General features: G+C 37.9%; 1 protein-coding gene and 1 pseudogene across 7 annotated transcripts in view; both read left to right on the top strand.

The window, feature by feature from the left end:
• Slc30a6 (solute carrier family 30 member 6) overlaps positions 1–23218 on the top strand; it is a 42975-nt gene that overhangs the window by 1085 nt on the left and 18672 nt on the right. For 2 of the 6 annotated variants that reach the window (XM_004839266.3, XM_004839265.3), the window contains exons 2-6: positions 2988–3074; positions 8208–8292; positions 11686–11728; positions 15803–15868; positions 22812–22892. In XM_004839266.3, coding sequence (XP_004839323.1) covers positions 2988–3074; positions 8208–8292; positions 11686–11728; positions 15803–15868; positions 22812–22892 — 362 coding nt within the window. Of the gene's footprint in view, positions 1–2987; positions 3075–8207; positions 8293–10909; positions 11338–11685; positions 11729–15802; positions 15869–22811; positions 22893–23218 lie in introns of those variants that run through there. The other 4 variants (XM_013070164.3, XM_087216492.1, XM_087216493.1 and 1 more) reach the window with 4 other exon arrangements.
• LOC147827031 (peroxiredoxin-1 pseudogene) lies at positions 16538–22872 on the top strand (annotated as a pseudogene). The gene has a single exon (XR_015453202.1). The product of XR_015453202.1 is annotated as a peroxiredoxin-1 pseudogene (transcript).

The following is a 23218-nucleotide window of genomic DNA, read 5'->3' as shown; positions in this document are numbered from 1 at the left end:
TTCTAAAATTTGACCTTGTTTTTCCCTTGCTTAAAGTTTTTCAGTTTGTTTTCTGTAGTCCTCGAGATATCACTGTTTAGCATGATATACAAAGCCGTCCATACTCTAGCATCCTGCCTTTACACCCTCCTTCACACACACGCACACACACACACACACACACACACACACGCGCGCGCGCCATGCATCCGATTTCAAGCCACAATGAATAGTTGCAAAACATGCTGTATGACTGGGCCTTTTTACATATGCTATTCCATTTGCTTGCATTGTTCATCATCCCCTACTCCCTGTCCTTATCAGTATAACCCTTACAAGTCCTTAATTTTTTGTGTGTGAGTCTTTTTCTCCCAGTATTCTTCTTGATTATCTTAATCTTGAAACTTAACTTACAAGTGGCCTGAAGTTAAACAGAAATTATCAAAGGATCACAGTTATTAAGCAGCATTTTTTATGCTTGGAATCAAAATATTTAACACGTAATTCTTTAAGAATTTATTAACACCTCAAATGAAAATAGCATATTATTCCTTTTATATTGGATTAGCTTATCAGGGCCTTAGGTTTACACAAACGCTGGACTTTACTTGGATTTCAAAATTAATAACACTTTTCTGGTTTATCTTTTTAAAAGTTTTTTACTTTAGTGTTTTACTGTGTTTTTATTATGACGAATTTCAAGAGTATACGTATAGAAGGAGAGAGACTAATACAGAGAGCTCCTGTGTACACCTCACTTGGCATTAAGAATTACTGCCATTCTGGTACTGTTTTTCATATGTCATTTCTAGTGCTTGTCCCTTTTTCTGCTTTCCAGGGTTTCAACTTAATTCAACTAATGACCTGTCTAAGCTTTGATATAATGGGATATACCTTTTTATAACTACTAAAACCTTCTCGAATTATGTAGGAAAATCGTGCCTCTGCTTGAATTGAATCTGAAAGTTTTCACAGTTATAATACCTGGTTCCAGTGCTTTTATGGGACTTCAGTTTTGAGTCAAATTCCCCAAGTTAAGTGAATTAGAAATGCAGTTTGGTTGTGGCCTTTACTATCAAAGAAAATATTTTGTGCGCTAGGGATTTAGCTCAGTGGTGCCACTGCCTGCCTCACAAGCCCATGGTCCTGAGTTCGATCCTCAGTACAAAAAAAAAATTTGTAAAATCAAATACAATAGACACTCAAGTTACAACCAGCCTGACATACAAACAACTTGGGTTAATTAGGTTAATGGAAGATTCATGTGCTTCTTGTTATCTATACCATGTACCAGGTAAACTTCCAGATCTCAGTACTATTGACTTACAACCAACTTGAGTTACAACCAGCCCTAGGGAACCAATTGAGTTTATAAGTCAAGGGTCCACTGTATTTAAATATGTGGCACCAAATTACTATGTATGACCCACTGACAACTGTGAAGGAACTTTTCTCCTAGAAACAATGCTTTTGGTGTAACAAAATTATCTCATTAAAAGTAGCTGTAAGCCAGGTGTGGTGGTGCACACCTGTAATCCCAGCACTTGGGAGGTTGAGACAGGAGGATCACCAAGAGTTCAAGGCCAGCCTGAACTACATAGTGAGGCAAAACCAAAAATAAAAAAAGAAGTAGCTGTAGAGTTTTGCTTTTGGAAGTCTATGCCAAAAAAAAAAAAAAAAAGAAAAGAGCCAACCTGTTTTCAGCATATAAAAGTTTAAGTATTTTTTTTTTTGGTACCAGGGATCAAACTTGTGTCCTTGTGCTTGCACAGCAGGCAACAGAACCACTGAGCTAAATCCCCAGCCCCCAATATTTTTGATGATAACTGAAGCAGTTAGTATATCTGTTGCCGAAGCAAGCACAACTGAAGCAGTTTGTAATCATAGTTCTCTGGCATTATTTCCATTATTACCAGTAAATTCAGTTAAGTATAATATACACACAATACCCTCTTTGGCCTTCTTCACAAACATATAAAAGTTTGTGTCTCTGCACTACATCCCCAACTCCAGGATTATAAAATTATATATCCATACTACCTTCAAATGAAGTTTTATATTTTTGTTTTTAAAACAACAGAATTAAGGGGCCAGGGGTTTAGCTCAGTGGTCCCACTGCCTACCTCGCAAGCACAAGGTCCCAAGTTTGATCCCTGGTACCAGAGGAAAAAAAAAACAAAAAACAAGGATGAAACATTCCCTTTATCAAAATGCTATTTATTGAACAGCTCATATTTTGTCCCACTCCTATTAAATACTACCTTTATCATAAATTAATTTCTCAGATATGTTTGATCCTTGTAAGGCTTCTCCACAAGGTCTCCTAAACTTGGGTGGTAAATCCACTCTGGTTGCTACTTGATCTCCTCTGCCATTGGTAACCTTATTGCTAGGCCCTCTCAGGGCTAGCCCTGCACTATAAACTAATACAGACTCCTAGGGTGTCAGACACTGTCTGAATGCCTAAATGAGAACCTCAGGGGTTTTACTGTCATAGTTGCCAGAAAGAACTTTCATATATTTAGTTTTAATTAGGTAAATGTTACATTTTCTTTTTCCTTTTTTTTTTTGGTACTGGGTATCAAATTCAGGACCTTGTACTTTTGAGGCAGGTGGTGGAACAACTGAGCTAAATCCCCAGCCTTGTTACATTTTCTTTTGAGTAGAGTTCTTTGGCAAACTTTCCTTATCTTTTTCCCTATTTCTTCTCTGATTTAAGTTGCTTAATCCATTTAAAAATAAAGAGAAGAACCAGGAACAAAATATCTGTATTTGAATTCCAGCTCAACTATTTACTAGTTTTGTGGCTTTGGAAAAGTTGTTAAAGATTGTTTTTACCCCATAGGGTTATTGTATTATTTATCGATACATATACAGTGTCTAGAAAAGTAGTTGGCATATATTAATGGATATTGGGATAATCAGTATTAGTACTATAACATCACGGGAACTGTGAAGAAGATTACATACCTAAATGCTGATTTGTATATTTTCTGTTTGTTTTAAAGGGGACAATTCATCTCTTTCGAAAACCACAGAGATCCTATTTTGGCAAGTTACTACAGGAATTTAGACTTGTAGCAGCTGACCGAAGGGTAAGTTATTTCTTAAACTCAATTTAAATTATTGTACAAACAACATTATAACATTGACGAAAGGTAGTAGAAATTGCTGTTGGCTATCATGTGAGAGTTTCCACAGTAGCCCACGCCACGTTTCTCAGATACAATGTGCAATTTTATTTTTTCATTTACCCTCTTTTTCTCTTTGTTTGGTGCAAGTTCACTCTGCAGGGCTGGTTTTTCCCCTACCCATTTACCCTGAACTTTTCAAATAAACTTTTTGGCATCGTTAAAAAAAAAAGAAAGAAAGAAGGAAAGAAGGAAAGAAAGAAAGAAAGGAAAGAAAGAAAGAAAGAAAGAAAGAAAGAAAGAAAGAAAGAAAGAAATTGCTGTTGATCCCACCACAGTTTTTATCTTTCCATGTTTGGTAAGTTTTGTTTTGTTTTTTTTTAAGGAGGAAAGGTTTGTTTTGGCTCATAGTTTGTAGAGGTTTCAGTCTCTAGTTAGCTGGTCTCAAGGCAGGCACATGACAGAGGGGCATCTCAGAGGAGAAACTGTTCATGGCAAAGCAGGGCAGGCAGAAGGCAGCAAAGCATCGAAGCAAAAGCACAAGCGGCAGCAGCAGCAAGCCACAGCCCTGGTTTTTTTTGATATAAAATTACTGTTGTGGACCGGAGATTTAGCTCAGTGGTTTTGCCACCTGCTGCGCAAGCGTAAGGACCCAAGTTTGATCCCCCATACAAAAAAAAAAAGAAAAAAGAAAAGAAAATTACTGTTGTTTGATGGTCATTTGTTTAGCTTTACTGGGAAGAAACAAAGTCAGTTAAGTTTTTATTGTAATTCTAAAGTGTTTTAAAGAAAATGTTTTTCTTATAGTAGCTTTTTTTTTTTTTTTAAGAGTAGGAAAAATTTATTGAGAGAAAGATAGTTTCTGTCTAAAAGAGACCGAGGGGGAACCGGAAAATGCGTTGCCCCTATAGTAGCTTTTGTTATTTTTATTTTTATTATTATCATTATTATTTTTAGATAGAATTTCATTATGTAGTTCAGGCTGGGCCTTGAACTCACTATGTAGCCCAGGCTGGCCTCAGATTTGCAGCAAACCTCCTGCCTCAGCCTCCTGAGCACTGGGATTATAGGTGTGCACCATCACTCCTGGCTCCATTGCTATTAATTAATTTTTTGGTACCAGGGGTTGAACTCAGGACCTTGTGCTTGTGAGATTTTAAAAAAATTAAACAAATGTAATCTTAAGGCATGTTTTCTATTCCCCACCCCCTTCCCCCAGTACGGGGATCAAGCTCAGGACCTTAACCTTTCGAGGCAGGCACAGCACCACTGAGCTAAATCCTGGGCATATTTTCTCATTTTTAGCATAAAGCAGGAAAACTGTATTATGCTTTGATACTGTAAATAAAAAGGTGGGGTTGTTATCCTTTTTGGCCACCTATATAGAGGTCCTAATTATTGTGCTGTTTTCATTCTTCTAGTATTGTCTGAATTACAAGCTCGGTGAGGGCAATGACTATGGCCTATTTTGCTTACTTTTTAATTTTATTTTTATTCATTTTTTGGTACTGAGGATCAAACTCTGGACCTTGCGCTTTCGAGGCAGACAGCGGCATCACTAAGCTAAATCCCCAGCCCGTTGCTTACTTTTTTATAGGCATGAAAAATATGCACCCAATATATATTTAATGGCTTTTACGAGAAGGCAGTTTTGATGGAATATAGTAAGTAGTATCAGTGACGTTAGCTTTGCATTGTGAACTAGACTGAAAACTTCTTTTCTTTGTTATTTGTATTATATCTCTGGTTTCTAAAACTTGGGAATATAATCAGAACTCAGTAAGTCTAGTATTTGGAAATATCATGCCCTTAATATTAAAGAGCCAAAGTTAGAAAATTCATCTTTTTCTTAGATATCTATCTTAGATATCTAATCCACTTAGCATGACCTCTTAGAACAGATATATACAGCTCTGTGCTATTGATGGAGAGCAATTATCTTGTATAAATAAAGGGGAGAGTCTTTAACTATGGGCTTTCTTGAAGCACAGTATACCATAGAGCAGGTAGTAGGAACAAAAGCAATATAGTAATCCCCCATTATCTGCTGTTTCTCTTTCCATGAATTCAGTTACCCGAAGTTCAGAACTACTAAATGGGATATTCCAGAAATAAACAATTCATAAGGTGTAAATTGTGCACCATTCTGAGAAGCATGATGGAATTTCTCACTCTCCTGCTCTGTCCAGCCTGAGACATGAGCCATCTCTTTGTCCAGTGTGCACTAGCCACCTGTTAGTCACTTAGTACCCATCCTGGTTATCACATCAGCTAGTTCCAGCATCGGTAACTCTGTGCTTATTTTTAAATAACTCTTACTTTGCTTAATAATGGCCCTAAAGGGAAAGAGCAGTGATGCTGGCAATTTAAATATGCCAAGTGGAAGGTGCTAGTTCTCAGTTTAATAAAGAAGAAAAGTGTATGCTGAGGTTGTTAATATACACGGTACAGGAAGAAGTTTTGAATGATAGATTATTTCATATAGCTTCTATTATATTATTATAATTGTTCTATTTATTTTTATTTTTAATCTCCTACTGTGTTACTTATTTTAAATTTAGCCTTATTATAGATATATATGTACAGGAAAAGATAGGGTCCTCCTTGCAGAGAGTTCTATCTGTGGTTTCAGGCATCCACTGGGAGACCTTGAAACATATCCCCTATAGACAAGAGGGATGGCTATATCAGAACATCTGAATAGTAAAGATATTCCCTGTCATAATTTAAATCTTAAGAGATATCCATGGCTCACTTCTTCACTGCTCATAATTCATAATCCATACCTCTCAGTTCCTTACTTCATCATGAATTACCTTGTCCTTTGTCACTCCCAGCTACCCCTCCTGTGGTCACACCATGGATCTTGTCAGTCATAAGAACTGTATTTTCTTGCTGTCTCCATTTAACTCACCAGTAACCAGCACTTGGCTCTCTAAAACACTCCTTCTGTTACCCCAACATGAATCATTCTGCAGTTTTACTATGACCTTCAGTGCATCGACTGCCAAATTTTCACTATTTTCCTCCTCCCGTGTCCTTATTTGTTTCTTTATCCAAGTTATTCTTTGGTTCATCGTTATCATTTTCTATGCCCTCAACTCCTTTCTGTCCCCTTTCCCTCCATCATACTTCCCTAGGAAATCCTTAACCCTCACTCTTTGTTTTCTGCCCATTTACTTGTACATTAGTTTTCAGTCTACTCTATCACTTTTTTGATCTTTTTCTGATCTTTCTGGTCTCTAAATTTTGGAATATCCCAGAGCTTTAGAGCTCTAACCTCTCTTTTTCCTGTTTATTGACATCTGGGAATACGAAACCACTGAGCTAAATCCCCGGCCCACCCCACATATTTCTTAAACCCTGACCTCTCTCTCACATCTGACTCCTATGTATAATGGCCTTTTCAGAATTTCCTCCTGGATATCTAATAGTTACCTCAAATATATGGTCAGATCTGAACTTTGATCTGTAGTCACTTCCTCACTAGCTGGCCACTCTTCTTCCATATGTTTAGGGTAGAAAACTTGGGGTCATTTTTATCTCCTTTTCTTCCCTCATTCCTCAGATATATTTTATAAGCAAATATGCTAGCTTCGTATTCAGTATAATAGCCAGAATCTGACTCTTCTAACACCTTCTTATCACCTTCAAAGCTACCATCAAAGCACCATCATTTCTCACCTGGATTATTACAGCTGCATTCTTAATGGTTTCCCTACCTTTCTATGCCCCTGTTCTTTATAAAAAAGCCAGAATGATCTTTTTAAAATACAAGCTTTCCATCTGATTTGGTTCATTGTTGTTGTTGTTTTTGTTTTTGAGACAGGGTCTTGCTGTGTAGTTCAGACTGGCCTTGAACTTACTATGTAGCCCAGGCTGGCCTAGAACTCGTAATGATCCTTCTGCCTTAGCCTCCCAATGCTGGGATTACAGACATGTCCCACCACACCTGGCCATCTTATTTGTAATAAATGCTATCTCTTTTCTTGTCATATAAGACACTTCATGATGTCACCCCAGACTCCTTATCCACTTGGATCTACCTGTCTTCATGCAAGTTCTCTCCTGCCCCAGGGCATTTGCACTGTGGTCCCTAGTTTCTCTCCCAGATATCTGCACCCCCAGCATCTTTGCCCCATGCAGATTTCTGTTATTTTCTTTCATTATTTTGGAATACCCTTCTTCCTTCCTCTGACTAAATCCTATATTCAAGGCTTAGCTCAGATTCTCCCTCGTGTCTCTCTCTGTGTGTGTGTGTGTGTGTGTGTGTGTGTGTGTGTGTGTTTATGTGTTTTTTGGATTTTTTTGTTTTTTTCTCGTTGTTGTTGTTTTGAGACAAGGTCTCACTGTGTAGCCCAGGCTAGCCTTGGATTTGGGCCATGTAGCCCAGGCTGCCTTAAACTTGCTGCGATCCTCCTGCCTCAGCCTCCTAAGTGCTGGGATTACAAGTGTGCTCCACCACGCCCAGCTCTTTTGTGGACAAAATTTTTCCCTTTTGCAGATCTATTTCATATGACTTTCTTGGTAAATAATCAGGTACTGCCTTTTTTTGGATAACTATTTTCATGTAAGTTCAAAATTATAGAAAAGTTACAAGATTAGGAAAAGGAATGCCAGTGAGCCCTTTATTCAGATTTACCAGTTGCTTACATTTTGCCCCATTTGCTTTATCACTGTGTCTACATACAGATTTATGGAGAAAAAATGACATATATATGCATGTTTTTCTCTTACTTGGGAGTTTCTGTGTCAGCATTTATTTTCTCTTAAAAATTCCCCTTCTGAATTATTCTTTTGGATTTGTATCTTATAATAATAACTTGGTTTTATTAATTTTGGCAGATGTAGATTTCTTTTTTTTTATGAGACAGGGTCTTACTATGTACCCCAGGCTGGCCTTGAACTTATAGTGATCTTCCTGCCTCAGGCTCCAGAGTGCTGATGCAACAGGTGTTCGTTCACCCCACCTGGCCAGTGTTTTGAAGGAAATTTTGCTTATTGTTTTAAACATTAGAGTATGAATTACAGCAACTTGAATGGACCCAGTGAAATTGATTAGCATTGTACAGATAACATTGATTTTCTTTTTCCTAGTCCTGGAAGATACTGCTCTTTGGTGTAATAAACTTGGTGTGTACCGGCTTCCTGCTTATGTGGTGCAGTTCTACTAATAGTGTAGGTATGTTGCCATTTTATTCTTTTTTTTCTTTCATTTTAATTTTATTGGTACAATTTAGATATACACAATGATCACATTCATCATAGGGAATCTGTACCTGTACATGATGTATCTTGAGTCCTCTTTTTTTTTTCCCATTCTGCTCCCCTCCCTTCAGCCCCTCTTCCTCTCCTAATTTACAAAAGCCTTGTTTCCATTTTTTCCTTCTTTTCTCTTTTTTTCTTTCTCCTTCATGTCTTCTTCCTTTTGAACATTTTTCCTTATTTCACATTGTCTATTATACATTTTGGTCCCTATTTTCACTTCCAGTTTCTTACACCAGAGAGAATGCCATATTCACATGTGTGTCCAATTTACTTCACTTAAAAAATAGCTTTAGAGGGATCCATTTAGCTATAAATGTCTCAAGTTTATTCTTCTTTATAGCTGAATAATACTCTAGAACATACAAAGAATTGAAAAAAATCAGACCTCCCAAATTTAAAGACCCAATCCAAAAATGGGTATCTGAAATGAATAGACATTTCTCAGGCAAAGAAGCAGAAATAGCAAATAAACATATGAAAAAAATGTTTAACATCACTGGTCATTCAAGAGATGCAGATGAAAACAACGCTGAGATTCCACCTCACCCCAGAAAAAAATGGCTGCTGTCATGAAATCAACCAGTAATAAATGCTGGCAGGGCTGTGGGGAAAGAGGAACCCTGCTCCACTGCTGGTGGGAGTGTAGACTGGTGCAACCACTGTGGAAATCAGTATGGAGATACCTCAAAGAACTAGGACTGGAAGTCCCATTTGACCCAGTTATTCCCCTGCTGGGGATCTTCCCCAAAGAATTAAAAGAATCATACCACAGTGATATATGTGCACCCATGTTTATAGCGGCACAGTTTGTAATAGCTGAAGCTTGGAAGCAGCCCCAGTGCCCGTCAGTCGATGAATATACTGCACGCACTGTTATCTGTCCCAGCTCTTTTCCCCACTGCCGCTGCTACTCTGTAAGCTCCCTGAGAGCCGGGCTCTTTCCACTCTGCACCACGCCGAGAAAGGTACCTGGCTTGTGCAGTGCAGCCCTTAGGTCTTTGTTGGTGGATGAAAGGACTTGGGTGTCTCTGATCAAACACGTGGAGAGGCTCAGGATTTTCTCCCTACCAGCCATCAGTGCAGGGGAGCAAATGGAAGGTCTTTTCTCTGCATGTGTCTAGGACAAATCTGAAGGGCTTTTCCGCTTTGTATCATGCACCTGTGGTTCCTGTGCACTCTTCGCTCAGTAACTCACAGGCTTCGTGAGTAATCTTGGACAGGTCTCTGGCCCCAGGGGCTTTTTCCTCTTTAGATTTCTTTTTAAAGGGTAGGTATCGCTGGGGTCGGTGCCGTTAACGCCAGCCTTCTTCCTGTTTACTTTTTCTAAAAATGTGTCGTTTCCCTTGCTAGTGTTTTAAATATTCCTACTGTAAAGTTCTGTGAGGGACGAGGGACGCACAGGGCTGTGCAAAGTATCCTTGTCACACATGGGTAATTAGGTCCTATTCTGAGCAGGGACTTTACAAAACGAATCCTTCCCCAAAACATCCAGAAACACACAGTTGAAATGTCTTCCTCTTTTCTAAATTCCTCCTGCCACAATTAATCTGTGTGTCCCTTCCCGCCAGCTGCACGTTCCTCTAACAAGGCCAGGTCCAGACGCTTGCCTTTCAGAAGCGTATTCCACCCTCAAGTGCCTCATATGCTTGCTCCCACGCTAGCTCTCTGAAGGAATCCACTGCCATGAATTCCACCAGCCCCTAGGTCCAGAGAGCTGGTAACTGTAGGGGAATGGCCCAATTTCTCTCCCATAAAGCCAGTTGCCACTTCTGCTTGCGAGGGCTGAGTCCTCTGTGGGGAGTGCTCCAAGACACTGCGTGTTCTAGCACGGGACTCCAGCCCGTTTCCTCTCAGGTGCACACTCTGTCTTCTCCAGGTTCTCGTGCAATTCTTCCTGCCTCATTTGACTCGCTGTGCACTTCCACTAAATGTTTTTTGTTCTGCTGATAGAGTGGGGTGAGGGTTAGAGTCACCGGGGATTGATGAGAATCGCGGTGCAGGTCTTGTCTTGAATGCTCTGAGTCTCCGATCCCACGAATGGAGCTCAGAGGCTCCCTCCAACTTTGGCATTGCACAGCTTCTGCCATTTTTATTCTTACAGAGCTAGTTCCACTTTTATTTTTCTGATTTTAAATAAAGGTGTATTTTCTTGGTATAGAGTATATTCTGAAATGTATAATGATTTTTTTTCCCGGTACCAGTGTATCATGATTTAAAAGAAAGACTATATAGCATTCATATGTGTGTGTGTGTGTGTGTGTGTGTGTGTGTATGTGTGATTATGTGTGTGTATATGTGTGTGTTATATATATGTTATATGTGTTTTATATATATATCACGTGTGTGTGTATATATATAAAAAACATATATGTATGGGGTTTTTTGAGAGAAAAGTTATTTTAAAATGCCCTGTAAGGTATAAAATTTGTTTTTTTTTTAAATTTTATCATTTTTAATGAATTGTTATTTTTTTAAACTTTGAATTCACTTGTGAAACTGAAATATCTTTTGTTTTGTTTTGTTTTGTTTTGTTTGGTACCAGGGATCGAACTCGGGACCTTGCACTTGCCAGGCAGGCGGTGGAACCACTGAGCTAAATCCCTGGCCTCTGAGATATCTTTTTAGTGGGACAGATTAAAACTAATTCATACAGTTTATAAGTTAAGATTTTAAGGTTTCCTGACTTTTCCTTAACAAAGGAATTCTGTAATTTTTTTCCTTGTGTCTTGACTGCTGAAGTTTTCGTGTATCATTATTTGCTATCTGTTAGTATTTAGCAGATACATGTTAAAGAGTTGAGATGGCACAATAGGTACCAACTTGATCACGACATTTTTTTTTTTGAGACAGGGTCTCACTGTGTAGTTTAGGCTGTCCTTGAACTCACTATGTAGCACAGGCTGGCCTCAAACTCCATGATGATCCTCCTGCCTCAGCCTCCTGAGTGCTGGGATTACAGGTGTGTGCTACCATCCCTGGCGATCACATGACTTTTGAGCATTTGTTGCTTCATTTTTTTCTAGTGCAAAAATCAGGTTCTAAAGTGAACTTTAGTGGTAACCAACATTGGCTACATGTATTAAATAAATTTATACATAATTCTCAATATATGAGGTTGATTATTGACTCCAGACTTTTTTTTTGGTACCGGAGATTGAACTCGGGACCTTGTGCTTGCAAGGCAGGCGCCGGTCTCCAGACTTTTTAAAGTAATGCCTATAGCCCCTGATATGAACAATTTTGATGGTTTGCTGTATTTTCTTAAGTCTCAATTAAATAACATTTTAATCTTTTTGCTGTTTTGCAGCTTTAACTGCCTATACTTACCTGACCATTTTTGATCTCTTTAGGTAAGTTTTTGAAAATCTCCTTATTGTTTTAGAGCCAATAAAGATTTATTGCACTAAATTCATGAAATTTTCTTTACTTAAAGAAAAATAATTTGCTAAATAAGTGAAATTATGAACATAGAACATACACACAAATAACAAGAGACATAATGGAAAAAATATCTCATGCCCATAACAACAGAAAAGATAAGTGTCAAGGCATAAGAAAACTTTAGAATGATTCTGAAGGACAAAAAAAAGAGAAAGACCTGAAAAAGTAGAAGAGGAAAAGTAGAAAGGTTAAACAGTGTACTTACATAGGAATACTTAGAATCACAAAAAAGGTTAGTTCTCCTAAAATTAATCAAACCAGACAAGCTTATTTGAATATTTTTAGTAGTTCCCACTTATGGTTTCTTTTCCACAGTTCTTATCTGGGGTCCACAGCAGTCCAAAAGTAATAAATGGAAAATTCCAGAAATAAACAATTCATAAATTTTAAATTACATACCTTGCTGAATGGCATGATGCATCTGGCACCATCCTGTTCCATCCAGCCCACCACACAAACGTCTCTGTGTCCAGTGTGTTTGGCTGTCAGCCCCTATTAGAGAGTTTTAGTAGCTGTCTGTGGGCAGATCAGCACGCTGTTGTGGTACGCCCATGCTTGTGTTCAAGTAACCCTTACAAACTGGCATAAGGCTATGTAACAGTGAGAAAGAGAGAGAACACATTCACATAAATTTTGTTACAGTATATTATTATATTCTATTTCTAACATACTGTTAACCTATTATTCTACTTAATTTATAAATTAAACTTCATCACAAGTATGAAATACAGGAAAAAATAGCATATATAGTGTAGAATTTGGTAGCCATAGTTTCAGGCATCCAGTAGGGGTCTTGGAACATATCTCCTACAGATAAGGGAGGGAGTACTGCATATGAAAGAGAGATCAGAATAAAAGGTTGAATAATAGACCTAAACCCTTAATGAGAATTTAGCACATGATAATTGTGGTATTTTAAAGATAGTACAAATCCTTGTGATAATTGTGGTATTTTAAAGATAGTACAAATCCTCGAAGTCATAAAATATTGATAAATTCAGCTGTATTAAAATTGGAAGCTGGGCACGGTGGTACACACCTGTAATCCCAGCGTTCTGGAGCCTGAGGCAGGAGGGTTGCTCTGAGTTCAAGGCCAGCCTAGGCTACATAGTGAGTTCAAGGCTTCATAGTGAGACCCTGTCTCAAAACAAAAACAAACAAACAAAAAATTGGAAAATCTAGGTAGCAAATATCACCATAAACAGAGAACAACCTAACAAGATATTTCTCAACCAAAAGACTAATTTTGCTGATATTTAAATGTTCTTATAATTTAAGAGCTGGGTGTAGTGGCACATGTCTATAATCCTAGCATGCAGGAGGCTGAGGCAAGAAAATTGCTGTGAGTTTGAGGCCAGCCTGAACTACATAGTGACTTCAAGTGGAGCCTGAACTACATAGCAAGACAGCGTCTCAAAAAACAAAACAAAACAAAACAAACAAAAAGCCATATATTGTGACACATACCTATAATCCCAGCACTTAGGAGACTGAGATAGGAGGATTGAGAGTTTAAGGACAGCCTGGGCTACAGTGATACCCTGTCTAAAGAAAAGAAAAGAAAAGAAAAAGGGGGCTGGGGATTTAGCTCAGTGGTTCCGCCACCTGCCTCACAAGTGCAAGGTCCTGAGTTAGATCCCCAGTACCAAAAAAAAAGGAAAGGAAAGAAAAATTTTAAAAATAAAACATTTAGAGTATGCTTGTGTTGAGGGTGTTAGGGAAATGGATGCTCTTTTTTTTAAAAAAAATGGCTTTACTGGTATAATTCACATGTCTTACATTGATATTTGGTATATTCATAGAGTTATACATACATCATCATGATGTTTTGGGGTTTTTTTTTGGTACCGGGGATCGAACTCAGGTCCTTGGGCTTGCGAGGCAGGTGGTGGCACCACTGAGCTAAATCCCCGGCCCACATGATCAGTTTTTTAACATTTTTATTATCCTAAAAATATTTCTTTTGCCCTAGCCATTACTCCCTAATCATTCCATTCTCATCCCTGGCTCTAGGCAATCACTAATCTAATTTTTTCCTCTATAGATTTATCTATTCAGGAAAATTCATGTATATGGAAGCATAATATATGGTCCAATATGACTGTCTTTTTTTTTTTAAAAAAGACAGGGTCTCACTATGTAGTTCTGGCTCTCCTTGAACTCACTGTGTAGCCCAGGCTGGCCTTGAACTCATGGTAATCCTCCTGCCTCAGCCTCCCAAGTGCTGGGGGGCACCACCATGCCTGGCATGTATGACTGTCTTCTGAGCATAGTGTTTTTAATATTTTGTTATAACACGTCAGTAGTGTTTTTTTTTTAATTGTGGAATTTTTTAAATTGTGGATTAAATTTTTTAATTTTTTAAATTTTAATTTTATTGCTATACCAGTTTTATTTATCTGTTAATCAGTTAATGGACATTTGGGATTGTTTTTAGTCTTTGGCTATTATGAATAATGCTGCTGTGAATATTTGAGTATAAGTTTTTGTTTAGACAAAGGTTTTTATTTCTGCATATATACCTGGGAGTGAAATTACAGGATCATACTGCTAACTCTGTTTATTCATTTGAAGAATTACTGTACTGTTTACCAAAGTGACTGCATTTTTCTTGCCCATCAGTACTGTTATCAGGATTCAGATTTCCCTTGCCAGCAATTGTTATTTTCATTTATTAATTTATTTTTGGATTTTTGAGAGAGGATCTCACTATGTAGTTCAGGCTGGCCCTGAGGATTCTCATTTGCACTTGCCAATAATACAAAAGTCATCTGTTCATTTAAAACCAAGGAGAATTTTAGCATAGCTTCTGTGTAAATACCAAATTTTGCTGCTGCTTTTGAATTTGAAGTGAGGTTAGCAGACAGTAAGAACTTCATCCTGATGAGTGTGAAGTACACTTGGGAAATGTGACCATCAGACTTCCACTGGGGCCACCTTGAGGTATTCAAGGGTGTTTCACAGAATCTGAGGACACAAGTTTAGCTGGAGTACAGGACTAGGAAATAGGGAGATAGAGCTTTTGTAAATAGGAAGGGAAACGAGATAGAGATCGAGGGAGGGAAAGAGGTTGGAAAAAGAATTGAGATGTGTTATGTACATGTACAAACTCCACATGAGGAATGTAGTCATTATGTACAGCAAATATGTACTAATAAAAATAAAAATTTTTAGGGGTGAGGGATTTAGCTGAGTGGCACTGCATCTGCCTGGCAAGCACAAGGTCCTGAGTTTGATTCCCCAGTACCTAAATAAATAAATAAAATTTTTAGAAAGTATTATTAAGGATGTCTTCAACCTGGTAAGAAAACCTATTAAATTGTTATAAGACAGATAGATACTTGTTACCTGAGTTTCATACTGTAATAAGTTTAGAGTGAATCCACCACACTTGGAAAATTGATGGATTTTTATCAAATCTAACATTTTTATAAAATCTAGCCAGGTGTGGTGGTACATGTCTAGAATCCCCCAACTCTAGGAAGCTGAGGCAGGAGGATGGCAAGTTCAAGCCCAGCCTAGGTAACTCAGTGATTTATAAAAATAAAAATAAAAATAAATAAGTGTTGACAATATTCTCAGTGTGAAGGCACTGGGTTCAGTTCCCACTACTGAAAAAAAAAGTCCAGATGTTTTAATACTTAGTGTAAATTTTAACAAAAATTAAAGCTGATCAGTGTTAAAATTTACTATATATACTAGAATAAAATATATTCCCATTGTTGTATCTTTTAAACAAATATTCTCAGTTATAGAAACCATTTAGCTTGGAGATAGTGTGGGTTTTGGTTCTGTTTGACTTATTAGTGAATTGTAATTTCTTTCAGTTTCTTCACATGTTAAAACTGTTTAGATTATGTTATTACAATTTATAATAATACTGATGACTGATAACTTTCAGCAACTTTAGAATTCTGAAAACTGTCAGTGTTCTCTCTTCTAGCTCTAGTTCTAATGCTAAACTATTTTTTCTTTTTACTTAGTTTAATAACATGCTTAATAAGTTATTGGGTAATGATGAGGAAACCTAGCCCTGTGTATTCATTTGGGTAAGTTCAAATGATTTCATTTCATTAATTTATTATTATTAAAATAATAATGCAGTCAAGAGCGAACTATAGGACTTCTGGGAAATAAATACTGCCTGCTTAGTGATGTGATCAAATAGTAAAAGTACATAGAAAAGCATCTTCTTGCACGAGGATTCTAGAAAATAAATATGAATATTTAAAGTGTAAATTATATTAAGATGGAATGTTTGCATTCAGTTCTCTTATGTTTTATAAGGAAAAAAAATTTTTTTTTCTGGTACCAGGGTTCGAACTTGAGACCTGATGCTTGCCAGGCAGGTACAGCACCACTGAGCTATATCCTTGGCCCTATAAAGAAATATTAACATAAAATTATCACATCGTGTTAATATTTTGAGAATCTCTTAGAAGCATGAGGGATTTAATTTTTTTTTTTTTTTTTTTTTTGGTACTGGGGATCAAACTTGGGATCTTGTGCTTGCAAGGCAGGCAGTGGAACCACTGAGCTAAATCCCTGGCAAGCATGAAGGATTTAAGTGTATCCCTAGATGTTAAAGTAATTGTTTTATTTATTTATTTATTTAAATGTTTATTTAAGTATTGTACATTGGTGGAGATAGATTTTTATCTTGTTTGTGTGTGTGTGTGTGTGTGTGTGTGTGTGTGTGTGTGTGTGTGTACCAGGGATTGAACTCGGGACCTTGTGCTTGTGAGGCAGGCAGCAGAACCTCTGAGCTAAATCCCTGGCCCAAAGAATATATGAAATTTCTGTAATCTCTCTGTAACTTTCCTTTTTTTTGGTACTGAGGATCGAACCCAGGAGCTTGCACTTGCAAAGCAGGGGGTGGAACCACTGAGCTAAATCCTCAGCTTTATCTTAAAACTTCAGATTTGTAATAGCAATGGACTAATAAGGAATTTGAGATTTTTGTGCCTAAATTTTAGAAATTATTGAATGTTGAATGTTGGAGCTGGATGTGGTGGTACATCCTGTAAAGCTAGCAACTCAAGAGTCTAATGGGCCGGGGATTTAGTTCTGTGGCACCACACCCGCCTCGAAGGCACAAAGTCCTGAGTTCGATCTCTGGTACCAAAAAGAAAAAGAAAAAGAAAAAAAAATATATATATATATGTATATAAAAGGGTCTGAGGCAGGAGAATCACAAATTCACAGCCACCCTGAGCAACTTAGACCCTTTTGCAAAATAAAGTAAAAAAAAAAACTAGATTAAAAGGAGTGAAGGTGGTATAGTTCTTACCTATTATCTGCAAGGTCCTGGGTTCAGTCCCAGTACTGAAAAAAAGAAGAAAAAGAAAATTGGAAGTTACTCTTTTTTTTTTTTTTCTGGTACCAGGGATTGAACTCAGGCCGTTGTGCTTGTGAGGCAGGCACGCTGCCACTGAGCTAAATGCCCGGCCCTGCAAGATATTCTTTTATGTTAGAGATTTTTATAATGTATTAGAGAAAATGGAGAGTGCCTTCCAGATTCAAGGAAACAGAAGGAATGAAAATTTTTACTTCAGTAAAGAAATTCTTGGACCAAACTTATCCTTCTCCATTATACCAGTCATTGAGATTATATTCTTTTGAACAAAATAAGATTTTATTTACTTAATGGCATAAAATAACTTGAAATTTTAAGGGAAAATAAGGGTATTCATAAGTGTCACTGCCATTTGATAGAGTTGGACTATTACTATGATATCCAGCTTTGAGGCACAGATATCCACATATGGAAATCTGTTACTCTGAGTCAAATCTTTTGTTTGCAAGTGACAAAAATATAACTTTAAGTGGTTTTGAGGGGGAAACTGGGACTTTGATAATTATGTAACCAAAACTGTGGGAAAACAGCTCTAGTCCCTGGCACTGTGGCTGTTGTCTCTTTCTTACATCTCAGTCCTGCATTTCTGTGCACGTCAAGCTTAGTCCCTCAAATCACTTCACTCCACCTACCTGGAATAACTCCTAGCAAGACCTTAACTCATATTTTCTCATCTTCATCCCAGAGAAGAAATGACTCTTCTCTAGCTCTAGTTCAGAAAATCATGAGGAAAAATTGTTGATTGAATTTGGAGCAAACATGGCCTTTTTCTGCAGTTCTGGGAATTGAGCGCAGGGCCTCACCTATGCTGAGCATGTACTCTACCCTTGAGCTACGTATCCAGCCCATACATCAGACTTCAGATCAGTTACTGTGGACAGGGTACAAGGTCAGGTAAGGCCATGGGAGCTCCCATTTTGGCCCACTTGCTTAGAATGAACAGGAAGGCAAGGAGCAATTGAACAATAAACACTCAAATACTTTTGTAATTACCCACATTCTTGAAGTATTGTCTATATTTAATGACTCCAAAATCCAGTTTTTCAGCCTTGAAAACTATCTACAATTCAGACTATCTTCTTGACAGCTTCACAATTAAATTAAATTGATGTCTTTAAATTTAGGATAGAATTCCTAGTTTCTTCCCCCAAACTCTGATCCTCTGTAGTTTTATCCATCTTGGTAAATACCAAGCACTCAGCTGCTCAAGCACAAATTTCTAGAAGTTATCTTTGATTATTTTCTCTCATCACTCACACCTATCCATTATCAGATTGTATCAGAGCAAGCTACAAACGCATCAAGAATTAGACCCCCACCCACATTTCTGTCTCCACTACTACCTTGCCAGACCAAACTCCCTTCATTTCTTGCCTTAATTCATGTGTAGCATCCTAACTGGTCCCCCATGCTTCTGCTCTTTACCCATTAACAGTCCATTCTCGATGTAGCAGCCAGGGGGGTTAACTCACACTATCACTCTTTTCTTTGCACCATCCCGTTCTTTCCCATCATACTTATGACAAAGTCCTCAGTTCCCTAACTTACAGATCATTTATATGAGCTGGCCCCTACCTCCTTTTCAATTTAAGCACTCATACCCTCTATACCGCACTGACTTTTCCAAAATTGGGCACCCTGCCCCCAGCTTTCGCCACAGCTGTTATGCCAGATGGTCAGTTCAAAGATATCAGCTTGCCTGACTACAAAGGAAAATATATTGTGTTCTTCTTTTACCCTCTTGACTTCACCTTTGTGTGCCCTACGGAGATAATTGCTTTCAGTGACAGGGCAGAAGAATTTAAGAAACTTACCTGCCAAGTGATTGGTGCTTCTGTGGATTCTCACTTCTGTCATCTGGCATGGATCAGCATACCAAGGAAACAAGGAGGATTGGGGCCTATGAACATTCCCTTGGTGTCAGATCCCAAGCGCACCATTGCTCAGGATTATGGGGTCTTAAAGGCTGATGAAGGCATCTCATTCAGAGGCCTCTTTATCATTGATGATAAGGGTATCCTTCGGCAGATCACAGTAAGTGACCTTCCTGTTGGCCGCTCCGTTGGTAAGACTCTGAGACTCATTCAGGCCTTCCAATTCACTGACAAACATGGAGAAGTGTGCCCAGCGGTGTGGAAACCTGGCAGTGATATTATCAAGCTGGATGTCCAGAAAAGCAAAGAATATTTCTCTAAGCAGAAGTGAGCACTGGGCCATGAGAACAAAAGCTCTTTTGTATTTTCTTTTCATCCTTTAAACACCTACTTTTCAATTTAAGCACTCTCATGCCTTCTATACTGCGCTGACTTAACTTGGGTTTTTTTGGTGTTTTTTTTTTAACTCATTCCTGCCTTGGGGTCTTTGTACAAGTTATTCTCTCTGCCTAAAATGCTCTTCACCTAAATCTTCACAAGACTGGCTTCATCTCCTTATTCACATCATAATATCATTAAATGCTAATGTCATTAGGTGACTAGATAGGTCCAATAAAAAACAGCCACCTCCTCTGCCTTTTGTCACATCAGACTACTGCAATTCTTTGTACAAAATTTACTAAATTGTTTTTCTCCCTCTTTAAAATGTTTCATGGAAAGAGGAACCTTATCTTGTTTTCTCTTATATCCTTGTGCAATATGATGAATTTTAAGAAATAAATATACCCCTGGCAACTACTGTCTAGATCATAACACAAAACATCACAACCGCCAGGCATGGTGGCACGTGCCTGTAATCCCAGCCCTTGGGATGCTGAGGCAGGAGGATCGCCATGAGTTTGAGGCCACCCTGGAATACATAGTGAGTTAGAGGCCAGCCTGGAATACATAGCAACATCATGTCTCAAAAAACAAAACAAGGAGCAGGGTTTTAGCTCAGTGGTTCTGCCGCCTGCCTCGCAAGCTCAAGAACCTGAGTTCGATCCCCGGTACCAAAAAACAAAAGACAAAAAACAAAACAAAATCACAAATCCCCAAAAGTCTACTGTAAATCAGACCTTGCAACAAGTGTCTAGTATTCTGACCTGACACTGAACATTAGTTTTGTCTGTCACTGAACATCCTATGGATAGAACCTCATATAGCAAAGTTCATTCCTGTTCATTGCTCTAACATTCCAATATATGAATATTCCACAAGTTGTTTATTTAAATGTTGAGGGGCCGGGGATTTAGCTCAGTGGTGCCGCTGCCTGCCTCACAAGCACAAGGTCTCAAGTTTGATCCTGGGTACCAAAAACAAACAAATAAATGTTGAAAGACATTTGAGTGATTTTCAGTGCTTAGCTATTATAAAACTACTAAGATCTCTTTTTTTTTGTTTTTTGTTTTTTGGGTTTTTTGGTACCAGAAATCAAACTCAATTTTCATACATAATATTGCTACATTTATATACTTTTTAATACTTTTGTAACCTTTTTTCATTAACATCTTTCCATATCAGTATACTCTCTTTTTCCTTTGGTTTTTTGAGACAAAGTCTCCTTTTATAGTTCAGGCTCGCTTTGAACTCACTATGTAGCCCAGGCTGGCTTCAAACTCATGTCAAGCCTCCTGCCTCAGCCTCAGTGCTGGGATTACAGGCATGTGCCACCATGCCTGGGTTTTATATATATATATATATGTATATATGTATATATATATTTTTTTCTTTTAATTAAAGAATTTAATGTTCATTAAGTCATCCAATAACAATAGGGCATTTTCTTATCAGAATTAGAGCTGACAGGGATATGCTTTTTTATCTAGTAAATTCTTTCTATTTAATCATTTTTCCTTTTCATATTTGCTCTTGGGTCTTCTGCTGCAATTTCCTCATGTCAAATAAAATGTAATCTTCATAATTGCAGTAAGAAGAGAGAAGATAATTCTGTGGAGGGAAATTATTCAAGGCAGGAGGACTAAAATTACCAGTCTTAATTGGTTTTCTATTTCTATTGGGTACACGGATTGTCGTTTGAGAGCTGAGAGTATATGTTAAGCTCTTGGGGAACAATAATGTGTTTGGAGAGGGACCAGGAAAAAAACAAGATAAATTATTGTGTTTCAGCTTGAATTGCTATGTAGATTACAGAAAATAAGGATGAATAATAAGGACCATTTGCTTGCTAATGGTCATGAAATTACATTCAGCTGTAATTGTATGTAAAGCTCACTTGGAAGAAGTATGCAGGGATAGTCTTGGATCTAGACACACCGTGTAGGTCTATTGCTTCAAAATGCACAAACTGGAGGTGATTTTTGGTCATCTCTTGCTTAATATGCTTCATTTTTGAAGAAAGTTGAGGTGGAGTCAAAATTTGAGTGCTGTTCCTAGCGTGATCAGAGTTTGGGTTAAATTCACCGGCCAGAGCACGGGTTGCTAGTTTAGGAGGTGATGTTTTGTGGCTGTAGTCGGATCCTGGGCATCCTTGTCATTATGTGACAGATGAGATTCAGCAGGCTTGCTCGAGTCTCCCAGTCTGTGGCACAGCGTTGGGTTTCTGGTCCTCTCATTTGACGTGGATACGTTCATTTCTCCTGCTTGAGTGCAGCAGAGGTGTGGTTTGGTAACTTTCCTTCTTGTCCTTAACTTACTGATCCTGCTGGCTTCAGCCTCACTACCTCCGTCTTTTGTTGTGTGCCAGTAGCCACAGGATCTGAATGCAGCCAGACGGCCCCAGAGCTCTGTGGGCCGAGCACGTGGCCCACCCCAGGGACACTGGCAAAGGCCCCTGGGTTATATTTTTAATAATGTATAAACTTCTATTGTTGATTCCAACATTTTTTTCTTATAACATGTAATGAACATCTTTCTTCTTTTCTGAACCCGATTATTTCCTTGAGGAATTTTAAGCACTTATACTTAATTCAAGTTGTGCTTGCTTCTGCAGCACAAATACTGTACTTGCCCTAAGTATTGGGTACTATTAGCCTGTGTGTTGTGGGAAAAACCAAGATGAACAGGAAAACAGCCCTGACATCTAGCATGTTGCGTAGAGATTATACGTACAGAATACAAATTAGCTGGGGATTCAGTGGCACCACGCCTACCTCGCAAGTGCAAGCTCCTGAGTTTGATCCCTGGTACCAAAAAAATCTTGAAAATTTTTAAAAAATTAAATGCAGTTATGTGTAGAAATGAGAGACAATAGAACAAGTGGTTAAAATTTTGGACCCTGGCATCAGAGTGCCTGAATTTGAAAATTTTATTTTTCCACTTGCTAGGTGTATGACTCTAAACATTTATTTTTTTCTCTTTGTGTCCCAAGTTCTTATCTGTTCCCAAAAAAAACAGTGAGTAAAGTGATCCTCATCCTCATAAGTGCTTAAGGTTTAGGTAAAATATGTTAAGAACTGTCCAGTGACTTAACATAAGATAGGTAAATTAAGTATTAGCTGTTGTTATGATAATGGTTATTTCTAGAAAAATAAGGACCATAAGTGGGTCCTTGGAATACATATTATACAAATAAATATTCTTTTAAGTTAATTTAGATTTTCATTGTTTTTTATTCTTCTGTTAACTCTATTCTAACAATACTTCGGTAATAGACTGCACATATGTATATTGGATGAGTGAATGAATGAGTGTCCATGTATTCTGGGGAGACTTTTGTGAGTTGAAAGAATTATGGTGATCTAACAAATTTTCTGATTTCAGGTTTGAAAGATTGGAAGTCCTAGCTGTATTTGCCTCCACAGTCTTGGCACAACTCGGAGCTCTCTTTATATTAAAAGAAAGGTACTTTTGTGTATATTATTTTATTTTATTTATTTATTTTTTTGTTACTGGGGATCAAACTCGGGACCTTGTGCTTGCGAGGCAGGCAGTGGAATGTGTTTATTATTTTCAATCCCGTCTGTGACACTTTCGGAACATGAAAGAATCCACTGGGACACATCTGGTTTGAAAGGATATGCAAATAAAGGCAATAAATGTCAGAGTCCTTGATAGTGCAATTTCTTCTTGTTTCTCAGAATTTTTCCCCTTCTTTTTCACTTATTTTATTTCTCTTTCTGATGTTACTTCATAAAGATTCAATCAGACTTGTTTTGATGCTTGTTACA

This window comes from Heterocephalus glaber, unplaced genomic scaffold (assembly GCF_053883595.1).
Source record: "Heterocephalus glaber isolate CG9 unplaced genomic scaffold, H.glaber_assembly_v1.0 deba00001457, whole genome shotgun sequence".
In the NCBI taxonomy this organism is placed as follows: domain Eukaryota; kingdom Metazoa; phylum Chordata; class Mammalia; order Rodentia; family Bathyergidae; genus Heterocephalus; species Heterocephalus glaber.
The sequence above is the reverse complement of the archived record's forward strand: the minus strand, read 5'-3'. Positions and strand labels throughout refer to the sequence as shown.